General features: G+C 41.2%; 3 protein-coding genes across 4 annotated transcripts; 1 reads left to right on the top strand and 2 right to left on the bottom strand.

Annotated features, from left to right (window-relative positions):
* Positions 1–3,577: 3,577 nt before the first annotated feature.
* On the bottom strand, positions 3,578–8,265 carry mul2 (mitochondrial E3 ubiquitin protein ligase 2). Of its 2 annotated transcripts, XR_003693961.1 has the most exons (7): positions 8,142–8,265; positions 7,386–7,530; positions 6,768–6,855; positions 6,538–6,658; positions 5,851–6,082; positions 4,969–5,557; positions 3,578–4,161 (listed from the first exon to the last, which is right to left on the bottom strand). XR_003693961.1 is itself a non-coding variant. In XM_028593877.1 (6 exons), exons 1-6 carry the CDS (start codon positions 8,252–8,254, stop codon positions 5,042–5,044), a joined length of 1,215 nt encoding a protein of 404 aa, XP_028449678.1. In that variant the 5' UTR covers positions 8,255–8,265; the 3' UTR covers positions 3,578–5,041. The 2 variants fall into 2 exon arrangements, 1 of the variants encoding a protein (XP_028449678.1); XM_028593877.1 differs by having other exon boundaries at positions 3,578–5,557.
* Positions 8,189–12,308, top strand: alg3 (ALG3 alpha-1,3- mannosyltransferase). The gene is made up of 9 exons (XM_028593876.1): positions 8,189–8,476; positions 9,209–9,308; positions 9,409–9,556; positions 9,665–9,825; positions 10,012–10,132; positions 10,213–10,418; positions 10,629–10,705; positions 10,881–11,025; positions 11,337–12,308. The coding sequence occupies exons 1-9, from the start codon at positions 8,215–8,217 to the stop codon at positions 11,515–11,517; spliced, it is 1,401 nt and encodes a 466-aa protein (XP_028449677.1). The 5' UTR covers positions 8,189–8,214; the 3' UTR covers positions 11,518–12,308.
* Positions 12,309–12,826: 518 nt separating this feature from the next.
* Positions 12,827–24,726, bottom strand: vwa5b2 (von Willebrand factor A domain containing 5B2). Its single transcript, XM_028593071.1, is given in 20 exon segments — positions 12,827–13,582; positions 14,185–14,308; positions 14,501–14,612; positions 15,895–16,032; positions 16,117–16,215; positions 16,258–16,473; positions 16,558–16,795; positions 17,267–17,604; positions 17,705–17,921; positions 18,015–18,200; positions 18,735–18,849; positions 19,908–20,110; positions 20,751–20,861; positions 20,987–21,157; positions 21,282–21,406; positions 21,497–21,628; positions 22,127–22,284; positions 22,410–22,635; positions 23,591–23,806; positions 24,588–24,726. Coding segments are annotated over 20 exon segments (4,020 nt in total).
* Positions 24,727–25,041: the final 315 nt, after the last annotated feature.

A 25,041-nucleotide genomic window follows, 5' to 3' on the forward strand; every position in this document is an offset into this window, starting at 1 on the left:
TCTGCCTCTTTAGCAGGCAGCAGTTCTTAATGATCAGGCTCACTCAATCAGTCACATCATCTCTGACAAGGGCCCCCACCCTTAAGAAGTGTGTGTGTGTGTGTGTGTGTGTGTGTGTGTGTGTGTGTGTGTGTGTGTGTGTGTGTGTGTGTGTGTGTGTGTGTGTGTGTGCGTGCGTGCGTGCGTGCGTGCGTGCGTGTGTGTGTGCTCTCGAAGCACTGCCTCAATTATAAATGAATCACTATGCTGAGTCACTCACCTTCTCCCCTCGAGCAGACCAGGCTCTGCTGAACTTAACACACACAAACACACACACACACACACATTGTGTAGGCTATACACACTAGCTTAGGAGAAACCCAATAACAAGTGTAGAGCTAAAAGTCAAGATCAATCCACACTCTTAGGGTGTGTGTGTGTGTGTGTGTGTGTGTGTGTGTGTGTGTGTGTGTGTATTTCAGGAAAAGTAAAAATGTAAGTGAGAGGGCAAAGAGAAAGAGGAGAGACACACACCATATGCAATCATGGACTAAATAAAAGTACCGTGTAGGCCTATTATCTGCTCTCCTTATCATGAACATGATGTTGTTTGTTCTCTTTCGCATAAACATCCTCCAATGGATTATGGGAACATTTGCAGAGCTCCTGCTCTTGGACCAGTGAGCACACAGCTGAGATAGAAATGATCACAGCTGTAGCCTGCAGAACAGCGGGCAGCCTCCTGCACCTCCGTCACAGGGGACGCCAAAGCTGGGATCATAGGTTGGTCAAAGTGTTTCATGTTGTTAATTAAAACTTGTCCCCAACTTCTGTTCTAAGAATCAAGTTCCTACATTTCTTCATTTGTTGTATTTGGAAGTGTGAGGACTGTTAAAGGATAGCTTTTACTCAAGTACTGTACTTACAACGTTAAGGTATCCTAGTTCTTTACCTTATATTTACATTTTATATGACTTTATACCTATACTTTACTACATTTTGGAGAGAAATATTGTACTTAATACTACTATTTGTCATACAAAACAATGATCAGTTTATACAATATGATGCATTGTTACAGTTTAAACTACATGCATGTATCTGAAGCAGTTAATATTAGCTTCACCTCGATGAGCCACCACATTAAAAATCTGCTTACGTGTTAACACACAATAATAATTATCCAATAACATCATGATATAACGCTGACAGGCCATACTGCATAATGAGTACCTTTTACTTGATAATATGTCTGGATCTCTACTTAAGTGTCATTGCTGCTTAAGTAAGGGATCTAAAGTAAGGGATCTAAATCTGTGTCCATTTGTGCTAGATTTTATGGGTGTGAAGTGTAGGCTATTAAAGAATGGAATAGAGTTGAAATACATCTTCTACCTTCTACCTACTATTTGGATGGGTTCCCTTTTCTTCCATTTCCTTTCTTCCATTAGATTTACAGTACTGCTGTATTCAGAACCCTAGGTTGGGTGAATGAGCTCTGTAAAAACACTGCACCCTGCTCATACTGAAGGGCCAAACTGATTTATTTTAATATCTAAGCAGTGTGTATTTTCCTATGATACCATCCATGTCTGCCTCTCCTCAGTGCTTGGTTTGGTGATGAGAGGAGAAGTGCTGCAGTCACACTACTGTCACAAAGTAGGTCACTTATCCCACGTTTCACTGCATGCCCAAAGCAGATGGGTGACAGCGGTAATTGGCATCAGGGATTGTAGCACGCTGTGATGGCTCTCTCTCCTGAGATGCCGCATCTCTACCTTTCCTCCTGCTGTCTTTCCAGTGTCTGCTAATGCCAAAGTTAAAAAAGCCCCCTCCACTCCACCGTTCCCCGTCAGGAGCACAAGCACAATAGGTCATGGTGTGTCAGAATTTCAAAGATTTATCAAAACTTTTTCTGCAGATCTGGAGCTATGCCATTTTCATTTTACACTCTATCTGCTGTAGCTTGGCTGGGCTATTTTTTAGACGTAAGGCTTACTAAAGAAATAAAGTATAATGAAATAAATTATAACAATAAAAACAAAACAGGATAATACTACATTTTTACATTTTGTACCACAAAAAAAATCCTTTACTATTACTAAAACCATTGCTCCGTCTGACTACATAATTTGAGACAAAACTACAAATTCTGCAACCATACTAGCAGCTCTATGAGGCTGTACAGTACTGTTACGTGCTAACACTAGTATGCTAACATGCTCACAATTACATGGTAAACATGATCATGTTTAGCATGTATGTTGACCATGTTCGCCACTTTAGTTTAGCATGTTAGCATGCTAACGCTTGATAATTAACACTAAACACAAATCAAATTTGACAATATAAAAATATGATAATTACTAGCCAATTTAATGCTGCCATTAAATCAATAAATAAGGTTTCACTGAACTGAACCACCTCTGTCTGCGCCCTCATCACCACTAATTGGGGTCTACACCCATGAAGCACAGCCAATTAGAGAGTAATCATATCATCTAAATTGTTTGTCAGCTTTCAGAATGGATTAAACAGGATATCACAGTGCACATTAATTGCATGTGACTTGGAAACTGTCTACTGGAGCCAATGTCCTCCCTCACTGTCAGCCAGTACAGCGTGTATCCCACTACCTCAAGTGAAGAAAGATGGACACCTAGTGGTAGAGGCACCAATCTTTTATCATAATTCAGATCTACTGAAATAGGCTTAAATTAAGCCTAAAGTATTTGTGACAATGAACAAAGACAGTGAAGGAAAAAACAATTACTTATTTATATTTCAGAGCTTTTATCTCTAGCCCATGTAAAATTATTCTATCACATTTATGCTGCAATGTCTTTTTATTCTCTCAATTATCAGTTAAACATATCAAATGCCATTTTCCCCCATGCCCTAAGAGGTCTGTGACTGCTACAGTAATAGTCTGTTCCTCGAGAGCCACAGCTGCTGTTCTGCTGAGAGAGCTCATGAAGAATTTGTCAAAGTGAACCCTTGTGACAGCGGAGGAAGATTTATGACATCCTGTGTCCCCCACCTGCTCCTTTTTCACGCCCACTCAGGCCTTATGCCCCACTCTTCACCTTGCACCACCTCCCACACTTATTAGTTTTTCCCTTTCTGTGCTAAAGATAAAAGGTGGCTTTTCATCTTTCTTCTTCTCTATATCCTCTCACTGCTTGTTAGAGATGACAGAAATAGTAAGCTTGATGACTACCTACACCCAAGTCTTTTCAGACCCCAGGTGCTGTCAACAAGCATTTGTGCCTATGGGAAAATAAAAAGACCCATCATGAATTCATATCATCTTGAGTGTCCTGTAAAACGTGTATTTATTCAGACATGAACTCCATTCCTAATGTTTTAAGAGGAGCAGCAGCCAGTTGATGTAACAGCTGCGGTTTAGATGTCTGTGGATCATTAAGAGATGCTAAACCTTGAATCATATAAGATCTGTACATACAGACCGAGCAGTATTTCACAGTGGCCCCAACCAAATCTGTATTCTAACATTTTAAGTTGTATTACTGCTCCATTTCTAAAAACATAGTGGGTGATGCGAGTACAGCTATACATGACAGTAAGTGCTACTAAATTGGTTCAAACAGTGATGCTTTATTGTTTAGTTCCAACTATCCAACATTTCACACACTCTCGCCTGTTTTTAGTGCATTAATAACACTCACTTCATCTTGGCAATAAATGTATCTTTGCTTCAATAACTTCCTGTGACTCACAAATGTAACTGAAAGTGGTTGAAACAAAAGCTTTGCTCCTTCTGACCAGACTTAAGTTATTCATATTCAGAATCACACTAAGACAGTAGCAGCCATATAAATTACCATAAGGCACAGAACTAACACGTAGGAAAATAAACATCTCTGTACACCTTTTTCTAATTACTTCATCTCCCTGTATTTCTTATATACAATTACAGATACACCTCATTGAAACTCTTTAGTGAACAAAGTGTTTGCACATTATCCTTACAATTCACATTATTTTATACATACAGTATGTTCTTGAAAGAAAATCTTTATTCTTTACAACAGTAAGATTGCAGACCAGGCGGATGAAAGCGACCAAAGTAAAGAGCCGGGATGGCCGGTGGTAGAGGCCAGTCTTTCTGGCTGTCCCGTGGAGGGGCTGTTGGCCTGACGACGTCCCCTGCCTGTCCAGCTGGAGTGACAGAAGGCAGGGTCAGCAAAAACTCAACCAGCACCAAACTTTGTCACAAAGTACCAGGCAGGTAACGTCAGAGGGCTTGAACTGTTTTCTATAGACCCAATGTAGAATAATAAAAGAATCGCGATGTTTGTTTACAGTACCTTCCAGGTAGAAAATCCCAGCATCTATTCCATAGAATGACCAATCAGGGACGAGGAACAACTGGATGTTACTCATCTCATTCACCTAAAACGCATGTTTGATGCTTTCATATATCAACACTTTCACTAACGTTAGCTTGGAGACAAAACAAGCAGTCGACTGACCGGCGGTGAGATGTTGCTGTTCGTGATGTTAGATTTGGCTTATCAAAGATGCTAGCAAATCAACACAGTACAGAAAATAAACATCAGAAACGTCAAACCCCCGTGTTTTACAATGCATATCTTCAAAAGTTACGGTTGAAAATGAAAACAGAAATAAAGTTTGCCGATTTCGCTTATCTCCAAAATTCAAATTGGCAGCCAGTTGTCTACCTGGAAGTGATTGATGTGTTAACGTGACGTCACAGTGATTAGGTCTATAGAGACGGAGGGTGAGGAAACTGGTTCTGACATGATGCAGAAATTGAGAAACCCTACTATGTGTATGTAAAGGTTAAATGAGGAAAGGGCTACTGTAAAAATGGAAGTAGACAAAGGAGCAGCAATATCGGTCGTATCAGAAAAAGCTGTACAAAGGTAGGTTTGAGAAGGTTAAGTGAATGCCTAGAAATTGTTGAAAAACCTACAGTAAACAGTCACTTAGACTTCTCTAGACCTTTGAGGTGTAACGCTGGTACAGTTTGTATGGCGTTGAAGCCCCACTGAGGTCATGTCATCACACAGGGGCCTTAGACGTGGTAGAGAGGGACCACTCTGCTTATATCCTGTCTGCATATAGGGCATCGGCGGTGTGGAAGAGCCTGGTAGCAGCTGTGGCAGCAGCACACATGCCCACAGTCTAACAGAATACAGTTCCGTGGCTGACTGAGGCAAATCACACAGGCATTCTCTATGTATTCCTCTGCCCCGTCTTGAAGGACCTCAGGGCCCCTTGCTGGAGCATGTGCCCTTGGGGCTTCAGCCTGCAGTCTCTCAAATTCCCTCCTCTCCTGCTCCCTCTCCCAGCGAAGTTTTAGTTGGTTGTAGTAGCGGCGGCCGACCCAAAGGAGGACCCCTGCCCCCACCAAAGCAGAGCCAATGGCCAGCGCCTTCCACAAAACAGCCTTGCTCTCTTGCTCTCCCAGCAGGGTGTCAAAGTCTGTAATGCTCAAAAAATACTGTGAGCCATTAGAAGGGGGTCGGAGATTCAGGGTGCCGTCCGTGTCCAGTATCAGCTCACCCACGCCAGTAAGAGTTGTGCCCACCTGGGGAAAAAAAGGGGAATATTTGTAAAAATGTATCATTAAGATCCACTTCTGTTAATATTGGCCCTTGTGGTTTGCAAAAAAAGATTATACTTTGTCAAAAGAAAATTAATTCAATCAATCATCCAATCATTTGTCACATGAAATCATATAAAATACAATGCCAGTGAAATGTTATCCTGTCAGTTCCTACATGCATTAAAACAGTAATAACAATAAATGTATACGTTTATGATGTTATAATTATTGAGCTATAGAAGTTAACAACATTAGTATCTCATCTAAAAACTGACTTTGAGCATTTCCTCGGTCTCCAGTTGCCCTTTAAGCTTCTCCCCACTGAGGTATTGTCCTATGATGTCACCCAAGCCGTAGTTGACCTGGTGGAACTTCTCATGGGTAGTCTCCATGTGTACTCCAGAGGCCTGCAGAGGGCACAGGACTTTGACTGCGGTCTCATTTGATCCCACTAACACAAAGGGCACTGCATTCACTCTTTGGTGCAAGACTCGTTCACTGTCCGTCCTGCAACAGGTAAAGGGAGGAACAACGGGTCTTTTTAGTCTAAAAATATGATTACTAAGGCAAAATATCATATACGGTACATTGGAACTTTGGGGTTGCCTCATTATTTTATACATAAATATACAAAACACCTGAAAAAACTAGTGACATAATTGAATATTCATCACATTGAGTAATCTCAGACTGGGCTAACAGAAAGCCTGCATTACAAACTGCTTTGTGGAATTTTGAAAGTTGAAGTTTGAGAGGTTCTAAAGCCCAGTCAGCTTATTCTACTTTAGTTCATGTAACTTTTATTATTTATATCTGTTACTTTCTATACTTATCTGTATTTATCTCTAATGTTTCTGTTGTACTGCTGCAACATCCGATTTCCCCCCCGCTGGGGATCAATAATGGTATATCTTATCTTATCATAATGCTACACTGTATTATTGTCTCGATAGAGTTCTCACCAAGTGCGTGAAAGCCCATTCCACACCAGCCTGTGTTCTCTCAACATGAATTTCTGCAACACCCCGACAAAGTCTTTTTGGAAGGGGCTTGTCAGAGGCTCGCCTACTGGGTGCACAGCACCTACAGTATATATACACATGATAGAAAATGAAATACCCATTTTTTAGTGAAAAAAACCAAACATGCTTTCAGATCTTGTCTGTATCAGAAACAGTGAGTCGCTGTTTACCTTCGATGACAGCATACTGTAGACACGCTCCTGGAGTAACTTTCAAAATGTCTTTGAGTTTTCCATCTATGGTGAAGTGTGGAGCATCCTGACAACACGAGACACAGACCGTTTGTATATGCTGTATACATACAGTAGTACAGCCTTCAGGTTTTACAATATTGCACAGTGCACAGCATACTGTTACTGTCACGTAAGGGTTCACAAGATGAAGGGAAAAAGAAAAAATGTGTTTCTGCCACACAAAATCCAGCTGATTTATTTTACTGTTCTCCAGCTTTTGCTTTTTTCCTTGTGAACTTTTGCATGGTCTACTTCTTCAGTCCAATTAATAGAAACACTCATGCAACTTGTGACGAGGGGTTGCAAGTAGACACTGCTTCAGTCACAAGCCCAATAGTTTAAAAACAACTGGCCTCTAAACTATAAACACACGTAAAGAGGAAGGATTTTCAGCAGTATGTTAAAGCTGAAGATTGTTTTCATGGTTTCACAACTAATCCTGCTCTTTCAATGGCTTAGACAGCATTAAAAAAAAAAAAAAACAGAAAATGAGAAATTCCAAAATATAACAATGTTATGTCATATAATGTTACTGACACATGAAACTCAACTAACATCGAGTTTATCTAGTGTTTTCCGGCTCTTCCTATGGAGATAGTAGCAGATGCCTGAGAGGGCAAGGCTGGCCCCAAGACACACTGCCTCTGTCATCTTCACAGGAAACCCATCCATTCTCTCGGAGTCTCCGGTCACTGCAGACCTGCACAAACACATGATATGTAAGAAGGTCAACAAATCTACTGTCTTGTTTTTTTTTATATCAATAATGACAAAACCAGTGCATTCTGCTGTTTGACTAAATGCAGTGTAACGGCGTCATTTCAGTGCTGTAATTCTACTAAACTGACAGCACTTCATTGTGCTTTCAGAGTTTTGAATTTTTGTACATTGTGTATGGAGTGGTAAACTGCAGATTAAGTTGTCTGCCGGTCATTTGTTTTTTTATGAAAAATCGGATGCTTATTCCGAATCGAATGTACGTTGGCTAACTTAATGATTATTCTGTCTTTGTTAATATCGCCATACGAAATGGGTAACAATATACTGAAAGCCAATTTTCTATCCTGTGAGCGTGCCACATAACGTATTTCAGTGAGATTATTTTCTTTAAAATATTAGTTAGCTAACGTTGGAAGTTAGCTGCTAGCCAGCTAACGTTGTTTAGGCAGCAGGGGAACCAGCAGTGACCTCTAAACGTGTTTCTTTAACAACATTAGCATTAGCTAACTATATGAACAACTATAATGAATGTATACACGTATATATGTCTTAATTGTCAAGTAAGAGTAATAATAAATCTGCTTTTTTTACCTGTCAGAGAAAAGAAGACTCAAGTTGACATAGCTACTCAGTTGTTGAACGGTGTTGTCCACGTGACGTAGTGATGAAAACATTGCGTGATGACGTACAACGGCGCATGTCATTGTCGGCCTCTTTCCACTCTCTGTCACTACTCGCCGCCGAGATGGCAGGAGGTGTGCGGAAAAAGTCTCCTGGTTCCCCGTCCCCACTGTGGGGAAAACTTCACACACTGTGGCAGGACAAACATTTGGTCCTGTTCAAGACGGAATACACGTTACTGGTCGTTTCAGTTTTGTGGTTCCTGGAGATCGGGATCAATTTGTGGGTCATACAGAAAGTAGCATGTAAGTAGCTGAGCGGCTAGTTAGCATGCTATGTTGCTTTGCCATTTTCTGAACGTATCTGAACGCTAAGTAGCTAGCATTAGCAAGCATACTAACTTAAACTGCCACCTGTCAAAGGGAATTTGCTGCCCTTGCATGGCCATATACAATCGTCTGTTCTCTTCTAGTGTTACATGACATTCATTATTTTCAGCAACTGCTGGCTAAAACTTTATGCAGCTAAATATATGATTTTTACTGACAATACTCTCAACTTGTAGAGGCGTGATAATAACGTTAACTGCCCACTGATAACGTAACTTATATTCCAAGCATTAACTTTAATATGTCATCCATGTTATTTTTGACAAATCTACGTCTTTGTCGGATGTAAGGTCATTAAATATAATTAAATCATCAATTAATTTTTCTATTAGTTTTCTGATTGATCAATAAAGTGTTTATATAAAATGACAGACAATCTTCCAAAGCACAGTTGAGATCAGTTTTCTTTGTTTGTCCTACCAACCGTCCAAAAGCCTTAAGATATGGGTTTTTGGTTATTGTGTGAAAAAAATCATAGGACACAACTTTAAACACAGAAGTCGTGATGGGAATTTGTTTTAATTTTAATAACGTTAGACAAAGATGTTATTTACATTATAATCAGTAGAAATATTAAATATATAATAGGAAATACAAAGATAACCTTCCCCATCAATCATGATTACTGATTTATGCTCTTTATTGCAGACACTGAGATAGACTGGAAAGCTTACATGGATGAAGTAGAGGGAGTCATTAATGGTACCTACGACTACACCGAGCTTAAAGGAGACACCGGCCCCTTGGTGTGAGTTTTTTTTTAAAGGTTTTTGGTGATGTAGGTCTCTCCATCCTGTAGTTAGATGTAGTTTTTCAGTGCGGGATGAATTAGCACCTTGTTGTTGCAGGTACCCGGCTGGCTTTGTCTACATCTTTACGGCTCTCTACTACATCACCAGCCGTGGGGTGAACATCCGTCTTGCCCAGTACCTTTTTGCTGCTTTTTACCTCATCACACTGCTGCTCGTCTTCAGGATTTACAACCGCACTAAGAAGGTCAGTCTGTGTGACAAAAGCCTCAGTTACCATGTGGCATTATAACATTTCATAATAATAATTTCCCTTGACATAATTATATTTGTTTATTTCTTCTAATTTCTCCAGGTTCCTCCCTATGTGTTCTTCTTTGTGTGCTGTGCTTCTTATCGGATCCACTCCATCTTTGTGTTGCGTCTCTTTAATGATCCAGTGGCCATGATGCTGCTGTTTGCAGCTGTCAACCTCTTCATGGATGGATCCTGGACTCTGGGCTGCGGCCTTTACAGGCAAGAATAGACTCCTTAACGGCAAAATGCAGATTTTCATCTGGCTTTTCATGTCATGGAGAAATATGTATAAGGTGTCATATGTATATTTGTAAATTAACAGCATATCAGTGTTTTTGTTTTTTTTGCCATGCGTTACGTGATGAAATTACAACTCAAACTCCTATCTTCCTCTCTTTCTGACAGTTTAGCAGTGTCTGTGAAAATGAATGTGCTCCTTTTTGCTCCGGGACTACTTTTCCTCCTCCTGTCTGAGTTTGGTCTAATCAGGACAATCTCCAAACTTTCTCTGTGTGCGGGCATACAGGTAAAATATTCCCTATAACAAATACTGTTGTCCAGTATTGCCAAGCATCGTGTCTAAATGATTCTGTCTTGATATTGCAGCTTTTGCTGGGTCTGCCTTTCCTCCTGGAGAATCCTGTGGGTTATATAAGCCGGGCGTTTGATCTTGGCCGTCAGTTTATGTTTAAGTGGACGGTCAACTGGCGCTTCCTGCCAGAATGGTTCTTCTTGAATCGGTACTTCCACTTACTCCTGCTGGCTGCCCACCTGCTTACCCTGCTGCTCTTTGCTCTCCGCCGTTGGAAGAGGTGAGACAGACTTTGGCTGTGCCAAGGTTACTGTTGGCATTCTAGTTTGACATGAGCTGGAATAAATCAGGGGTTAAAGTCGTGCCAGCCCTTTTGTTCAACGAAACGGCAGGCGTTGGCTCAGTCGGTAGTTGAACTCATCTATATATTCCAGATATTAGAAGAAGCACGAGGCTTGTATGAATAAGTAACTATTTTCTCTCTTACCAGGCCAGGAGAAAGCATCTTCGAACTTCTCAAGGAGCCAAGCAAGAGGAAAACCCCTGCTCAGAAAAACACAGTTGATCATATCCTTTTGTTCCATTTGAATCTACTCCTACTGTTCCTTAAAGGACAAATTAGTATTGTCAGGAACACGACGACTTTCACTGTTAGGTGTCAAATATAAATTGTCTAAACATGTAAATGAATGATGTTCCTAGTATTCACCAGCTTTTTTGTCAAACCTTAACAGAATATCACAGATGGTGCTGATTCTCTTCACTTCTAACTTCATTGGCATGTGCTTCAGTCGTTCATTGCACTACCAGTTCTACGTCTGGTACTTCCACACGCTGCCTTACCTGCTCTGGAGTGGAGGAGTCAAGAAGCTGGCCCACCTGCTCAGGTAAGAGGGAGTCTAAATACTAAACTATAAGTTCCATTATTGATTAGTTTCGTAAGTCTGACATTTATTTAAGTTGTAAAGAAGTACATGACATGTATTTTTTTGCATTTTCTGCTTTCGGCCTGTTTTGTTGGAAACAGATATGATGTCAGTGGTACCATATAAACAGAAAATGTTTAAAAATAAATAAATCAAAAATATCCATTCTAAGGGAAAGAAAAATGTCGCAAAAAAATCATGATACACAAAATCCCTAGGTAAAAAAACAAAATTACCCTTTTAATGCTATATTTTTTTCTCCTTGTGTTCAGGGTCCTGATCCTGGGTCTGATTGAGCTTTCATGGAACACCTACCCTTCTACTAACAGCAGCTCAGCCGCCCTCCACGTCTGTCACCTCATCATCCTCCTGTGTCTGTGGCTGGCTCCGCCGCTGCCTTCAGCCCCAGCAGAAACACAAGAACACACACCCGTCAAGGACAAAAGCCAGTGAGCCACAGCATGATTGGACCGGACGTTGTATTTTAGTCTAATCAGCTGCCAAACAGCCTCCATCACCCACCTCTCTTTGATCCTCACAACACCGGTGCAGAGGGAGGTCACTGGGAGAGACTTGTTTTTATGAGTGAATTCAAGGAGCCATTTAATGCTTCTCATCTCAGCTCACTGCTAAAAGTGAAGGAAGCTAACCTGTGTGGGTGGAGTCTGCAGACAGATACCTACATGATGAAGTAGTCCCTTGCAGTTAAAGCAATAATAAGAGAAAGAAAATATGGATTCTCAGGTTATGCTGTTTTGAAAGTGTTACATAGGCTATATTTCTCTATCTGCCCATATTTCAACTGGCCTAATAATTTTCCATTGCTTGATATTGATATTTTCAAAAACGAATTTATTGGTGCACAAATTATCTTGTACATTGTGTTAAGAAGGCAGTATATTAAGGAATATCATTAATATGATACAGAACTTGAACGCAGCACCAAAAGCTTTAAATAATTGCACATTTGGCAATTATCACTTTAATTTACACTTGTTCAGTAGGTGCATTATTCTCCAATACAAGGCCAAATATCTTTTCCAGTAGTAAGTGTAATTTTACACAAATGTGTAAAACCAAGCTGCAGACAATCATGGCTATTTTTCAGATTTGTTACATAATTCATTAATCTTCTGTTGTGAGTGGCTCAATATACTCATAAGCACATAAGTAATGTGAAAAGTTTGCAGTAGACTGAGACAGCAAAAGTGTGACATTTTATATTAAACGGAGATGCCACTTAACCTTGATGTTTTCTTCTTCTTTTTGCATGTATGGTTTTGTTACACGTTACAACAAATGTTCCACTGTTTTTATTTTTATTTTTCCCCAACAATAATTTCATTATTTAAAATAAGGTTTATTGATTTGATAATCAAAATTATTCCCATTCAATACAGACTGAATGTGATTATACCCTTGGCAAAGTAATTGACTACATACAGTATAGACTACAAAGAGCCCATTCAGGTGGTCAAGACATTCTTGTGATTGCATAAAGCAATATATAGATTTATGATAAAAGGCCACTTGGTATTTTTGTCACATACATATAAAGTCTTACATCAGTAGAAATTTGCACGTGCAACTTATTAAAATGATCTTGGCACTAGGTTATGGTATTAGTTGATCCTGCAGATAAAATACAGGATTTAGTCTACCATGTAAAGGCGATGCTACTTACAGTAGGAGTCACTAACATTGGTAACAAGTGATTATGCTAATCAGTAGATGTGGCTCAGTTACCTTAGAGATCATTGTCTCACATATTATTGGGGTTATAACACAGCATGTTGAGCTTGATGTTCTCGTCCCAGTGGCGCAGCAGCAGGAACAGCTGTCTGGCCGCTCCCTTCAGCCCGGCCAGGTCCACTCCCTCGGGCAGCTCCTGACAGCGCAGCCAGAAGTCTGCTTTTGCTGCCATCAGCTCCCACTCCATGAAGTAGCCGGCACAGCGGTGCTCGAGCCAGGCTAGAGCCACCGCTGTGGCCCAGCTAGAGCCCTCCAGGTCCTCTTCAGCCAACTGGTTGCTTCCCTGGAGGTCAGCTGGCTCTATTGAAGAGCCTTCACATATATCTGTCTCAGATCCACGACCACTGTCTGCCTGGCCGGGGATCTGGCTCTGAGAAGGGCCAACAGATAACTCCAGGGAGCCCTCCTCAGAGCTGGGGAGGTCAGGGGGCGAGGTGGCAGGGTCTCGGTCAGACAGGTGTCTTCGACGTGGTTCCAGCATCAGGGGAGTGTCGTCTGGAGTGTGGTGGAAGGGAGGAGCGGTTGGTTTGGCGAGGGAGCAGGAAGAAGGAGAAAAGGTAACATGGTGGCTACTGGTAGCACCGGGAGGCTTGGTAGAGGTGGATAAAGATGGAGCACTGGGATATGTGCAGCGGAAGGGCGGGCTGAGGCTGCGGCGGTGGAGGCTGTAGGGTGAAGCCCTCTTCAGGCGGTCCAGGGGGATCTGGACACAGTCAGAGTAGATCTCTGTCAGAAGAAAAGCTCCTGATGCCAGCTGCAGACGCACCTAATTAGACACCAAATATAGACACAAATTAATAGGGCTGGGACGATACGCTTTTGTCCTGATTTGATTCTTTCACGATACATGGGTGCCGATTTGATTTGCATTGCCATTTTCATTTATTGCAAGTCTAGAAGTATTGCGATTCGATAGCATGGAGTATTGCGATTTTCTTTTCATTCTTTAACAAAAAGTGCACTTGAATAATACACTTCTAGAGACAATATATCATGACACATTTCTAAAAACTGTTTTCTAAGAAGAATACACATATCACATGTCAGTCAGTCAGTCTGTGATTTATTTCATTTGTAAAGTAGATAACATGCATTTTCTGCTTTCGCTCTGTTTTGCTGGAAACACATATGATGTAGTCATAGTCAGCAGTAACGCATAAACAGAAAATATTTAGATGAATAATTGGTCAAATTAAATAAATGAAAAATATTGATTCTAGGGGAAAGAATCGATTTTAAAAATCGTCGCAAAGAAAATCATGATACATAAGATTTTTTTTTTTTTTTTTTTAACCCTACAAATAATAAATGTGCATGCATGCTTGTGTGTAGTTAAGTATATATGTTGTAAGTGCCTGCACAGCTCACCAGGGGCAGGTAGTCTGGAGCTTCAGTTTCAGGTTGTTTCTCATTTTCTGCAGACAGACAGTGGGACTTGAGAGGAACCTGTTTTCCTGATGAAATAGAGGACCTGAGTCTACCCAGTGGAAATCTGGAATTTACAAAAAAAAGTGGTTTTTGGGCCTTTGAATATCTATACATTTGGATGCAGACATAATACACACCCCTCACAGAAAAGCGGCTTACTCTCCGAAGTAACCCAAGCACAAACGCTGCTACAATGGTCCCATTTACAGTGTAATGCCACCTTCACAAGAAATATAATTTAATGTAAAAGTCTTACCGGGAGCCAAAGAAGCTTTCCATTGACTTGCTCTCAATAGATCGCTGTGAACGAGTGCATGAGGCGCCTGTTATTGCTGGGGCTGTAGCAGAGCATGCACTGCCCCCTACACCTGAGACAGCAGTGTGGAATAAAACAAACAGTATTATGTCATCAGCACAGGAATAAAGTGATGTTTCCTGACTGTGTACAAAGGCTCAGTTCACCCTTTACATGACATAGACCAATTTTCTCTTGCTGTAAACAAATTTTCTGCCCCAAAAAATAGTCCCTTTTTTAAAAGGGAAAAATGTTTTTCAGTGTATTTTGTTAATTATCCAAAGCAAAGGGGAAGATGTTTTTGGAAGGAAATTTAACTATTGAAGTTTTTTCAATGCTGTGAGGTCCTAAACAATCCATGCATGTCCTTTGTGTTGGAGTAAAGGCAGAAATCTTTTTTTCTCTCGTAATTTTGGTGAATTGAACCTCAGGGGTTGCTTATGTGCAAAGTCAAGTCAGGGGAGAGCAGTTCAGATTTTTCTCCTTCAATACAGACTCACCTTAAGTTTTGAACTGGCTTTCTGGTCAGACACCTCTAACCTCGAGACTACACTGACTCTAGACTGTTTTCACTGATCGAGTTGACAATACTTACAAGAGTCCCAGGATGTAAGGCTACAGGGTGAGGCAGGGGTGTCATCTCTGTCTGAGAGATACAAAGATTGTTGATGACCTAAAGTCTTGACAACAGAAATGGGTGGTGGTGTCATTCTGTCTACCTGTAGAGTTCCAGGTGTCCTCGATGTCTTCACTGTCTCTGCTGGTGCGCCGTCTGCCCAAACCAACAGAATACGCCCTCTGCCTGCGACTACCTGACTGGGAACTCAGAACTGACCTGTTCCCCAAATGGAACCCTACACACACACACACACACACACACACACACACACACACACACACACACACACACACACACAATCACACACACACACACACATAAATACAGACCTGGTCCACATCCCTGTACCGATATCTTAGTAAATGAAATTAAAATCCATATGTTCCTCATAACACATTATAAGAACAGGCATTGCAAACTATAAACTATATGGTTTATGTGGTGCTGGTTAAACTACAGTATGTACTTGTCCCCATAAAAATAAATATTAAAGATGCACTCCAGTGATTTAGCATTATTATTATTATATCATTAAGATAGGGGAATCATAAGAAACAGATTAAAAAAGAATGGCCAAAAACTAGTTGTAGAATGAATGCCAACATCTTTCTTATTCTCAACTTATTTTGTCTGACATTATACAATTATTTTCACAGGCTCATGTGTAAAATTCATGTGCCTTTCTAAAATATATGAAATATTGTGTGAGTGTGTGTGAGTTGGTAGTAAGCCACACCTGTGTTTTGGATGTCCATGCTATCTGGCAAGCCTTTGTTGGGGTTGCTATCCGTGGTAGTGAAGGCTGTGTACATGCAGATGATGTTACAATGCTTACTGGTCTGGATAGCCTTCATGCGGTATCGCTTAGCTGAACCTGAGAAAAAGTAAGGGTAGACAGTACATATACCGTATCACTTAAGATAACGTGAGATAAACGTTTGAAGTAGTTTAGCCTCACCATGTCCAATATCGCTCTCCTTCTCTGCCATTTTCTCAAAGTCCCTGATAACTGAGCGAGCAGTCAGTTGGTGAATGATCTCCTCCCATGTTCCCTTTCCTTTTCCTTCCTCCCCTCCTCCTTTACCGCCTCCTCCTCCACATCCCTCACCTCCTGGTGTCTCTTGGCCGTCAGGGGTCCAGAGGTGCCCCAGGTCCACAGTGACCTCCCAGGACACAGGTCTGCCGCTCAGCAGGCCGTGAATGAGCGAACGGCACTGACCTGGTGGAGGGTCCTCTGGTGCAACAGCAGTAAAGAGGTACTCTGGGTCTGTGAAGCTGTCCCAGTCCAGAGGGGAGGCGGTGAACAGGAGTCCATCTGAGGGTCAGAATGAGAAAGAGAGAGATAGAAATGCGTTGGAGGAGAAATAGGAAGGCTGCTGTTCTAAGTACTATGGCTTACTGGAGTCAGTGAGGCTTCTGCGGGACAGTGTGCTTCCTGATGGGGGCTTTGTCTCCCCATCGCTTTCATCCAGCCTCCCTCCCAGTGTTTGGTCGAAGGAGACCCTCTCCAGAGCTCTCCTAAGGCGATGCATCTCCAGCTCGCCCTGGGGTGACGAGAAACTCCTTGCTGCCATGGTTGAATGTGCCAGTGATTTGTGCCTCCTATGAGACTCCTCACCTCCATTCAGACGCCCACTCTGGTTGTGCAAGAGGGAAAATCAAACAGGTTCAAAAAGTTGGTTAGACTGCTACTTTATTTTTCTCTACAATGAAAGGATGTGAGGGTTATCTGTTTGTACGGTATCTATTTGTGACATGTTGTACATTGCAGTACTTCTTATGTACAATCTTTTTCAGACTACCTTTCAATAACCCTCAAGTAAGAGCTAGATAGCAAAACACAACATATTCTGGCTTTATTGTATTCTGGTTTACTCTGCCGGTGAATAAATTGATTCAATTGATCAAGATTTGATTAAGATTTGTCACAAAGTAAGTGGGTAGCGAGAGAAAACAATTCTCTTCACAGGACTGATAGATGAAAACATTTTCTCCTGTCAAACTATTTTGAAGTTATGGTAAAAGTATGTTTTCATGTCACATTTTGCCAGTAAGTTACAGCACTACAGAAAACCGCTTTTAGGTGAATCACTTACAATCAATCGTACCTTTTCTGCCCGATTATCAGGGGTTTCCACTGAGAGGTTTTGCTGCCATGCAGAGTCTGCCCAGCGAGACAGTGATGATCTCTGTTCTGGAGTGGCCATCTTTTCAAGACCTTGGGGAAGAGACCCTGTATCCAGCACTAAACCAGTGGAGTGAGGGTCGGGCAGAAAGACCCCGCCTGCAGAGTCAGAGTTGGATGAGGCATGTACGTGTGAGTGGGACTGCGTTTGTAGACTCCGCTCACTACTGAGGGAGCAGCGAGTAAGGACATACTGCTCCTGGATATAAGAGCTCTCCTGGATCCGCCTCCTCACGTCACTGGACCAGTCTAGCTCCACATCTAAAGTGGATAAAATCCCAACATCAACCACTACAGTATGAGGTGTCCGGTCTTGATTTAAATATCTATTCACTATAAGACACACTGATGAGTGACTGACCTGGGCTGGTTCCGAGATCTGTGTTTCTGGCACAGGAGAACTCAGAGGAGATTTCTCTGGAAATCTCCATCAGTGCCTTCTCCAAGTCGGTGCCATCTGCACACGTCACCACAGGCATTAACTCGGACGCAGGGGGAGGTGAAAGCTCATCATTTGATTGTCCAAAAACTGAACCTGTGGAGCCACGATGTACACCTTTACAGCCCCATCCTTGAGACTATAAAGTAGTTAGATTAGAGATCTGTTTTTCTATGCACACACACAAACACACACAGACAGATGTACTTTTAAAGAATGTAGTGATGTATACCTCTGTCTTATTTGCTTTGAGATTCGTCATATCATATAGAGTGCAGTATCCAATTAGACGACTCCCAGGGTAGAGCGGAGGGATTTCATTGGGTGATAGAAAAGCCTCCATGTTTTCTGGCAGATACCAGTCAATCCGTACGTCAGTCAGCACAGGTTCAAAGGCCTTTTTCAGAGACTTTATTAACTGAGGAGATAGATTGATCACAATATTTCTCAATTCAAGGCTTTACAATTAATTTTTACAACTGTATAGCGGTGGAAGAATTTGTCAGATTCTTTCCTTAAGTAAAAGTACCAATACATTCATGGAAAAATACTCCAGTCTTGCATTCAAAATCTTAATCAAGTAAAAGTATTATTAGCAAAATGTACTGAAAGTGCCCCTGTGATATTACGTTATTAATATTGATTCATCAATGTGTACTAAAAGTAGTATTTTAATGCTGTAGCTGGTCGAGGTGGAGCTGGTTTTGACTACTTTGTATACAGTTAGTTAGTCCCGTGGATCACAAGATAAATCTGACATAAAAAGAAAATGCTCAAGTAGAAAATTGTACTTGAGTCAGAGTACTTGTCACCACTGCTAATGGCTTGTGATATGCAAATGTGAAGAACTAAAGCTATATGTATTTATCTCGTAAGAAAGTGAGATCATGCTTATAATTGTTCTGCAATTGATATGTTCTCCAATAGATGGCAGTGTTGCAGTGCTGCTGACCTTGGGCTGGAGTCGCTCTTCGTCATCCAAGAACTCTGTAGTCCCACCTGTCAGTTTGGCAACGCCCTGCAGGAGTCTCCTGCAGGCTCGGGGACCAAGGCCCATGCCAAAGCATCTGCAGAAGAGATACAGTATTACATTTTTACCACATCCCTTGAGAAAATTAAATTATCATACCACAATTATTATGTGAGAATTGTCTTCACATTCTACTATTACAGAGTGGTACATATACATGCAATGTGTTTTGTCACCTGGTTTTCCCATCTGAACTAACTACTAGCCTCTTGCAACAAATCAGACTTACGTAAGTATATATTTTTGAAAGCCTAATGGCATACAGAGGCTTCCATTTGTCTAAGGAAAGAAAAAAATCTGGAGTCATCAAACAGACAGAGCTGTTATTTGGGCACAGAGGGATCACAAGCCATTTGGCTAATTGAGAGTTTGAAAAGAGCAGGGGACAGAATAATTGAAAAGACTGAAATCTTGCTTGTGTGCTGTCTTTTAAAACAGCAAGTCTGTCTGCTTGGTTAGATATTGTTAGCACTACCAAAATTATATAAATACAAGACCTATTTTTTAGGACTATGAATACAGATATTATTTAGACTGAAATGTAATTAGCATTCACTGAAATGAGATGTATTGGGAACAAAGAAATATTCACATAGTGTGCAAAGGGACATCTAAAATACAGTGTAGAAAGTCAGTCCCGCAGGAGAATACTAATGAAAATTTGTTTTGTGCATTGCTGAAGGGCCCGAGAAAACCAGAGGGGCGTGACTCTTACTGCAGAGAAGAGCACTTAACGGGATTACCGGGCGGGACAGAAAAATACCTCAGCCCTTTCTTTTCTTTCTTTCGCAGTGCTTTGGTCTCAGTTCTTCAAGATCGCTGTTTGCATGTGTCTCTTCCTCTCTTTCCTCCCCCACATAGTGTCTCTGTCATTTTTATCACCTCATTCTGCTTGCACTCATTGCACTCCATTTCTCTTGGCTTCCTTGTCACCCACAGTGATTTAATGTCTTATCACACACTAGCCATAGAATAAATCTTTGTTAGGGTTTTTGCCTAATATTGGATGTACACCTGATACCTCTATGTACAATTCTTCACACATGATTCCCATGGGTTAAACATCTGATTGGCAGTTAAGTTTTAGCTCAGTACCTGCCAGCGCATGTGTTTCTGCGGACCAGCTCCAGCACTTTAGCCACATTGCTGATGGATCCATCTGTGATGATGAAGACCTGGCGAGGATATGAACGTTGCATGGGCTGCTGGTACACCCAGGACAGCGCACCCAGAAGGTTGGTGCCTCGCATGTCGGCTCTCATCCTCTGGACATACTCGTATGCCTGCATTAGAGTGCCCTGTATGCATACGCAGGGGAAAATAAATGGAAAGATGTTATCAGAGAGTAAAGGTGGGAGAAGTGAGCATCAAACAACAACACCTGTCAAACTGCATGAAGTTGCCTGTGCAAACATTACCTATGTTGTTGAAATAAATTCACAGTCTGATATCAGATTCCCCAATTACCCTGTGAGGGTAGCAAATAATTGAATCGGCACATCTCTAATAAAGAGAGCGCAAACATAAACACATTAGCACCTACCTTAAAACCACTTCAACTCACACTGGATAAACACGCCTGACAGGAGAAAAATGCATGAAAGGTCACCATATGGTCGGTAGTACAGTATGTGCGAAGACTGTTTGTCCTTGCAGCCCCTGGTCTGGATAAAACCTGATACTCTGCTACTAAGGCAACCCAAGGAACTGACCTATTGCTTGATTAGAGAGTAGAGAAAATGGAACAGATAGTCCTATGTGGTCGAAAAACATCTGCTTTCAGGAAACATGATCCAAATGCTCCATGTATTGTATTTCACTGAAAATAATGCATATGTAATTAAGAATAATATATGATTTGTTTTACTTAAAAATGTAATTAACAAGACAGATTCAGATGAATATATAATTAAAGCAAGGTTATTGAGTAAAACTAACATCATTGCAGAGCTTGCTGGAGGTGAACAGAGGCTTGATGGTGGTGCCGAAGCCCACAATGTTGAGCATTGTGCCAGAAGGGAGACTCTTCAATGCGACCACCATGGCATCCTGTGGATACCAGAAGGGGCAGACAGGCATGGGCCAGATCAATGTATGTGCCTAAATCTAATAACTAAACTTTAGTTAGTTTCATGCATTCGTATGTTTTCATCCTGCCTGCAGCTCACCTTCACTCGATGGATGTTTGCACCACTCATGCTGCCACTGCGATCGACCAGGAACAGCAGTTCTCTGGTGGCTTTGTGCAGCTCCAGAGGTTCTCGCAGCAAGTTGGGACAGAAATTGAGCATCAAGACGGGGCTGCTCAGAATGTCCTTGTGGTATCGCTTCCTCACAAACTCCAGCTGCAGGCCAAGTGGAACATTAGCATGTTTTTATGCAGTAACACAGTCCGGGTACATGAATTGGGACACATGTAAGATTTAAAAGGCAAATAAAGAGAGCAAAGCAGAGTGAGTAACTACCAACCTTCCTCTCAGGTTCTGAATCTTTTCGAGTGCAGCGAATGAAATCACGGCGGGAACAGATCTGCTGTTCATACTGGCTAAATGACAGCCTGCCTCTCTCTAATATGACCAATGGGCTGTGAGGTTCTGTGAAAGAGGTAATAGGAAATATCAGTTGGAAAAACTGACACAACAAAGAAAGAAAGAAAAAAATAGGGACCATTTTCAACTGCTCACCACTGAGGTGCAGAATGATCTCTATATGTCTGTCATATGGATGCTCCTGTGCCAGGGTGATGTAGGTTGCAGAGGCACTTTGGGCACTGGGGTCTGCATCTGCCCTCAGAGCGTGAGTGGGGCTCTCCAGACCTACAAATCAGTTTAGGAAGAAATAAAGACATCATAGGTCAATCATAGGTTTTAAAGCTATAGTGCGTGGTTTCTGACGCACCCATGAGGAATTCTAAGTAATGACAACAACACTGTCAGCGCATCCACATGACACAAGTCTTCAGTGATCGTGCACCTCTCCTCTGTGCAGTTGCTAGTTGGCAATGGGTTGTAATGGATGTTCATTAATATAAAATAGTTGCACACTATGGCTTTAATGTGTTTTTGATAAGTAATGATTCCTTTTTTTCATTTAAGATATATAAACACCAGTCATGCATATTACATAACAGTAGGGGAGATTAAGTCCTCTGTCTATCTCCTTTGGATTTTATGTTCTGGCTGTGTTTGGATTCAGGCCCTCTCTGTAAACCCATTCATATTATTGTGTAATAAGATTGCCCACTATTCCAATATTTCACACTGACTGAGTCAAGAACCACTGAGACAAAAATATTTGAAAATGAAAGGTAGTACCGGCCAGTAGGCAGGCCCCTCTGACCAAAAGCTGGAAGTTGAGTTCATAAGGTGCCAGGTTGGAAGCTGGATTGGTGAAGATGGCATGGGCACACTGCTGCTCCGAGTCTAGGGCTCGGTCTTGTTTTCCTGAGGTGGCACCAAAACAGCTGGTTGGCCTGAGGAGGAGAGAAATTAATATTTAGGAAAACAAAATACAGCAGTCAGTACATGTAATTCATTGAGATGTACTGTACAATGCTTGGTAAAATAGTGTTTCCACAGTTGTTTGCGACATGAATACCCATTTTCTTCAGATTTCCCCCCATTTTCACTCTTGCTTGGAGTCATCTGCCCAGTGACGATCGGAGTAAGCAATGTGGGGTAGACGATGCGGATTGCTCCATTTTCTAATGTGGGGAGTTCTAGTGTGGTGCTTATGATAATGGACACTATGTCCATTGGGCCAATGACGCCTGTGCCCACGATGAAGGTGGATCTTTCAAGGTCTTCATCCAGGATGAGATGTCCTAAAGTAGAAATACAGCAGTTACTCACATCATACAACAATTCAAACAGACATAGGGGACCGGGATTGGGAGGGACGGCTGGATCTCATCTTTGATTTTATAAAAAATAATAACAAGGCCCTCCCATTATCAATATTTTTTGGATCCTCTTCTTGACACTGCAATGCTCTCTCCCAATATCTCAAAAATAATAAATTTATGGCAAACACATCAACAAAACATATAATCAAAATATCAAAAGGCATTTGCTACAGGCAGCTCTTCCAAAAAGCACACTGTTAAATACTCAAAAAAACACATTAATTACCTTGTTAATTACTTTACTATGTAAATTAAAGTCCAGTACTCACTGATATGGATCTCAATATCTTTTATCAAATGAATCCCACCAGAGATAAATTAAATAAAATGTAAATCTGGGATAAGAAAAGTTAAAAGGACCCTATGCTGCTCTCCAAATGTTTTTGACTACCCTCCCTTCAATAAAACAAATAACAAATAAAAAAACTTAACCTGCTCTTCTGAACCCTTAACAATTTTTGTACAGTCCCAAATATAAAATCATTCATCACTGAAATCAAAATAATCTAAAGTCTGCAAAAGGGTTCCTTGAATCTGTGTGGTGTTGGCTGTATTAAGAGGATTATTCTGTGCACATGATATCACCGTTTCCAATAAAATACTACACACTTCAAGTTGATTTATGTTTGTACTAAGTGAACGCCATTTCACCATTAGGCAGGCAGCCAAACCTATTTGGCTCCCTCCTTGTCTGTCCTTGGTCTATCCTCACAGAGGCTAAAACAAGACAGAAGAAGGGACTTACTGTGGTCATATTTTTATTCATGCAGAGACCAGATCATTACAGCAGTGGACAACGGGACACACTACATTATAGTACAAATGACCATTTTTATCTTTAAGTGAAATACAGGAAGTCTCCTCCCCTCCTCACCGTTGGTGCATTGCATGTCGAGGGTGGAGCTCCCACAGCAGCCCCACTCCCGGCCATTCCCACAGTGGCCTTGAAGACAAGATCCAGGGCAGCAATCCAAACAGCAGTCCTTCAGCTTCCCTCTGCTCTGGATCTGGACCCCCATCAACCGGCCTGCAATCACCGCCTCAAAGCCCACCACAACCTCCTTTTCCCCAAGAGGGTACACAAACACACCTAGATGACCAAAAAATGTTTGACAAACAAAACAATGATTTCAGACTTTTGCATCAATTTAGAAAGCAATCACACTACAAAGTTTACACACTTTAAAGGTTAAAGTTTGTTTTCAAATCACTGATGAGTTTTCCTTGCTTTTTGTCCTATATCAGACTTTCCTCCTCAGAAAGCTCTTTTTGCTTACTGCTAACAGAATTTTGGTACTGTTGGACTTAAAGGCAACTTTGGTAACTTTGAAGCATAAATTGACTTAAGGTGCTTTGCTCTTAATTTAAAAAGTGTTATTACTTCTCCAACGCAACCTTTGTTGTTAAAGGAGACAAATCTTCAACTACAGTTCAAATTATCTGTTGCATTTCTCAAGGATCAATCCTTATCCCTCAACTGTTTTCCGTTTACAGCATATTTTTTCTCTGAGTCGCAACATTTGTTTTTGATGAATCACCCAGGTCTCAATAAAGCCACTAATGCTAAGCCCACATTAAATCCATGTCTCATGATGTCTTATACTAAAACCAGACAGATCACAACATGTATGATGATAAATCTAAGTTCAGTCCATTTCAACCAATGTTTATTTTGTCCTTTAACTGAGAAACATTGCAGTATATTAGAAAAAATGTAGCTGGCTGCTAGAAATATTGGGCTGTTATTTGCTGTTTTGAGGCTTGAGTAAAGTAGTCTACTTCTTTTTCTTCCAACTCGGAACAATCTTGTGTACTTCTTCTGGAGTCAAAATACAGTTGATGATTATTACTGGTGCTAAGAGTTTACTCACCTTCTACAGACTCTATGTCAGCATTAGCGTAGGTAAGGTGTGCAGTGATGCCCAGGGAGCAGCCGTTGGCACAGGACTTGATGCAGGAGGCCTTGAGTAGCAATGGTTCCCATGTAGAGCAGTTTCTCAGTCCCACCATCTTTTCCGGGAAGCAACACGCCTCTGTTTTGCTGGATGCATGAAAACGCAGGTAAGTGAAATGGTGTGGGCAGTCAGGAAGAGGGAATATGTGAGTGTGCATTTAAATTCTCTCATTTCCATTTACATAGCGATCACAGTGATCAGATCTGATTTTTGCTACATTAATTAAAAACATATAAACTGTCCACTGGTTTCAAATGTTTCTATGTATATTCTATATGACTGCCAGATATCTATTTATATGACATGTAACCAAGCTATCTCCTCTCTTCAGGCTCCTAGCAACCAACTGTGATGGTTTAAGTGTAAGAGG

This window comes from Perca flavescens, chromosome 12 (assembly GCF_004354835.1).
Source record: "Perca flavescens isolate YP-PL-M2 chromosome 12, PFLA_1.0, whole genome shotgun sequence".
Classification (NCBI taxonomy): Eukaryota; Metazoa; Chordata; class Actinopteri; order Perciformes; family Percidae; genus Perca; species Perca flavescens.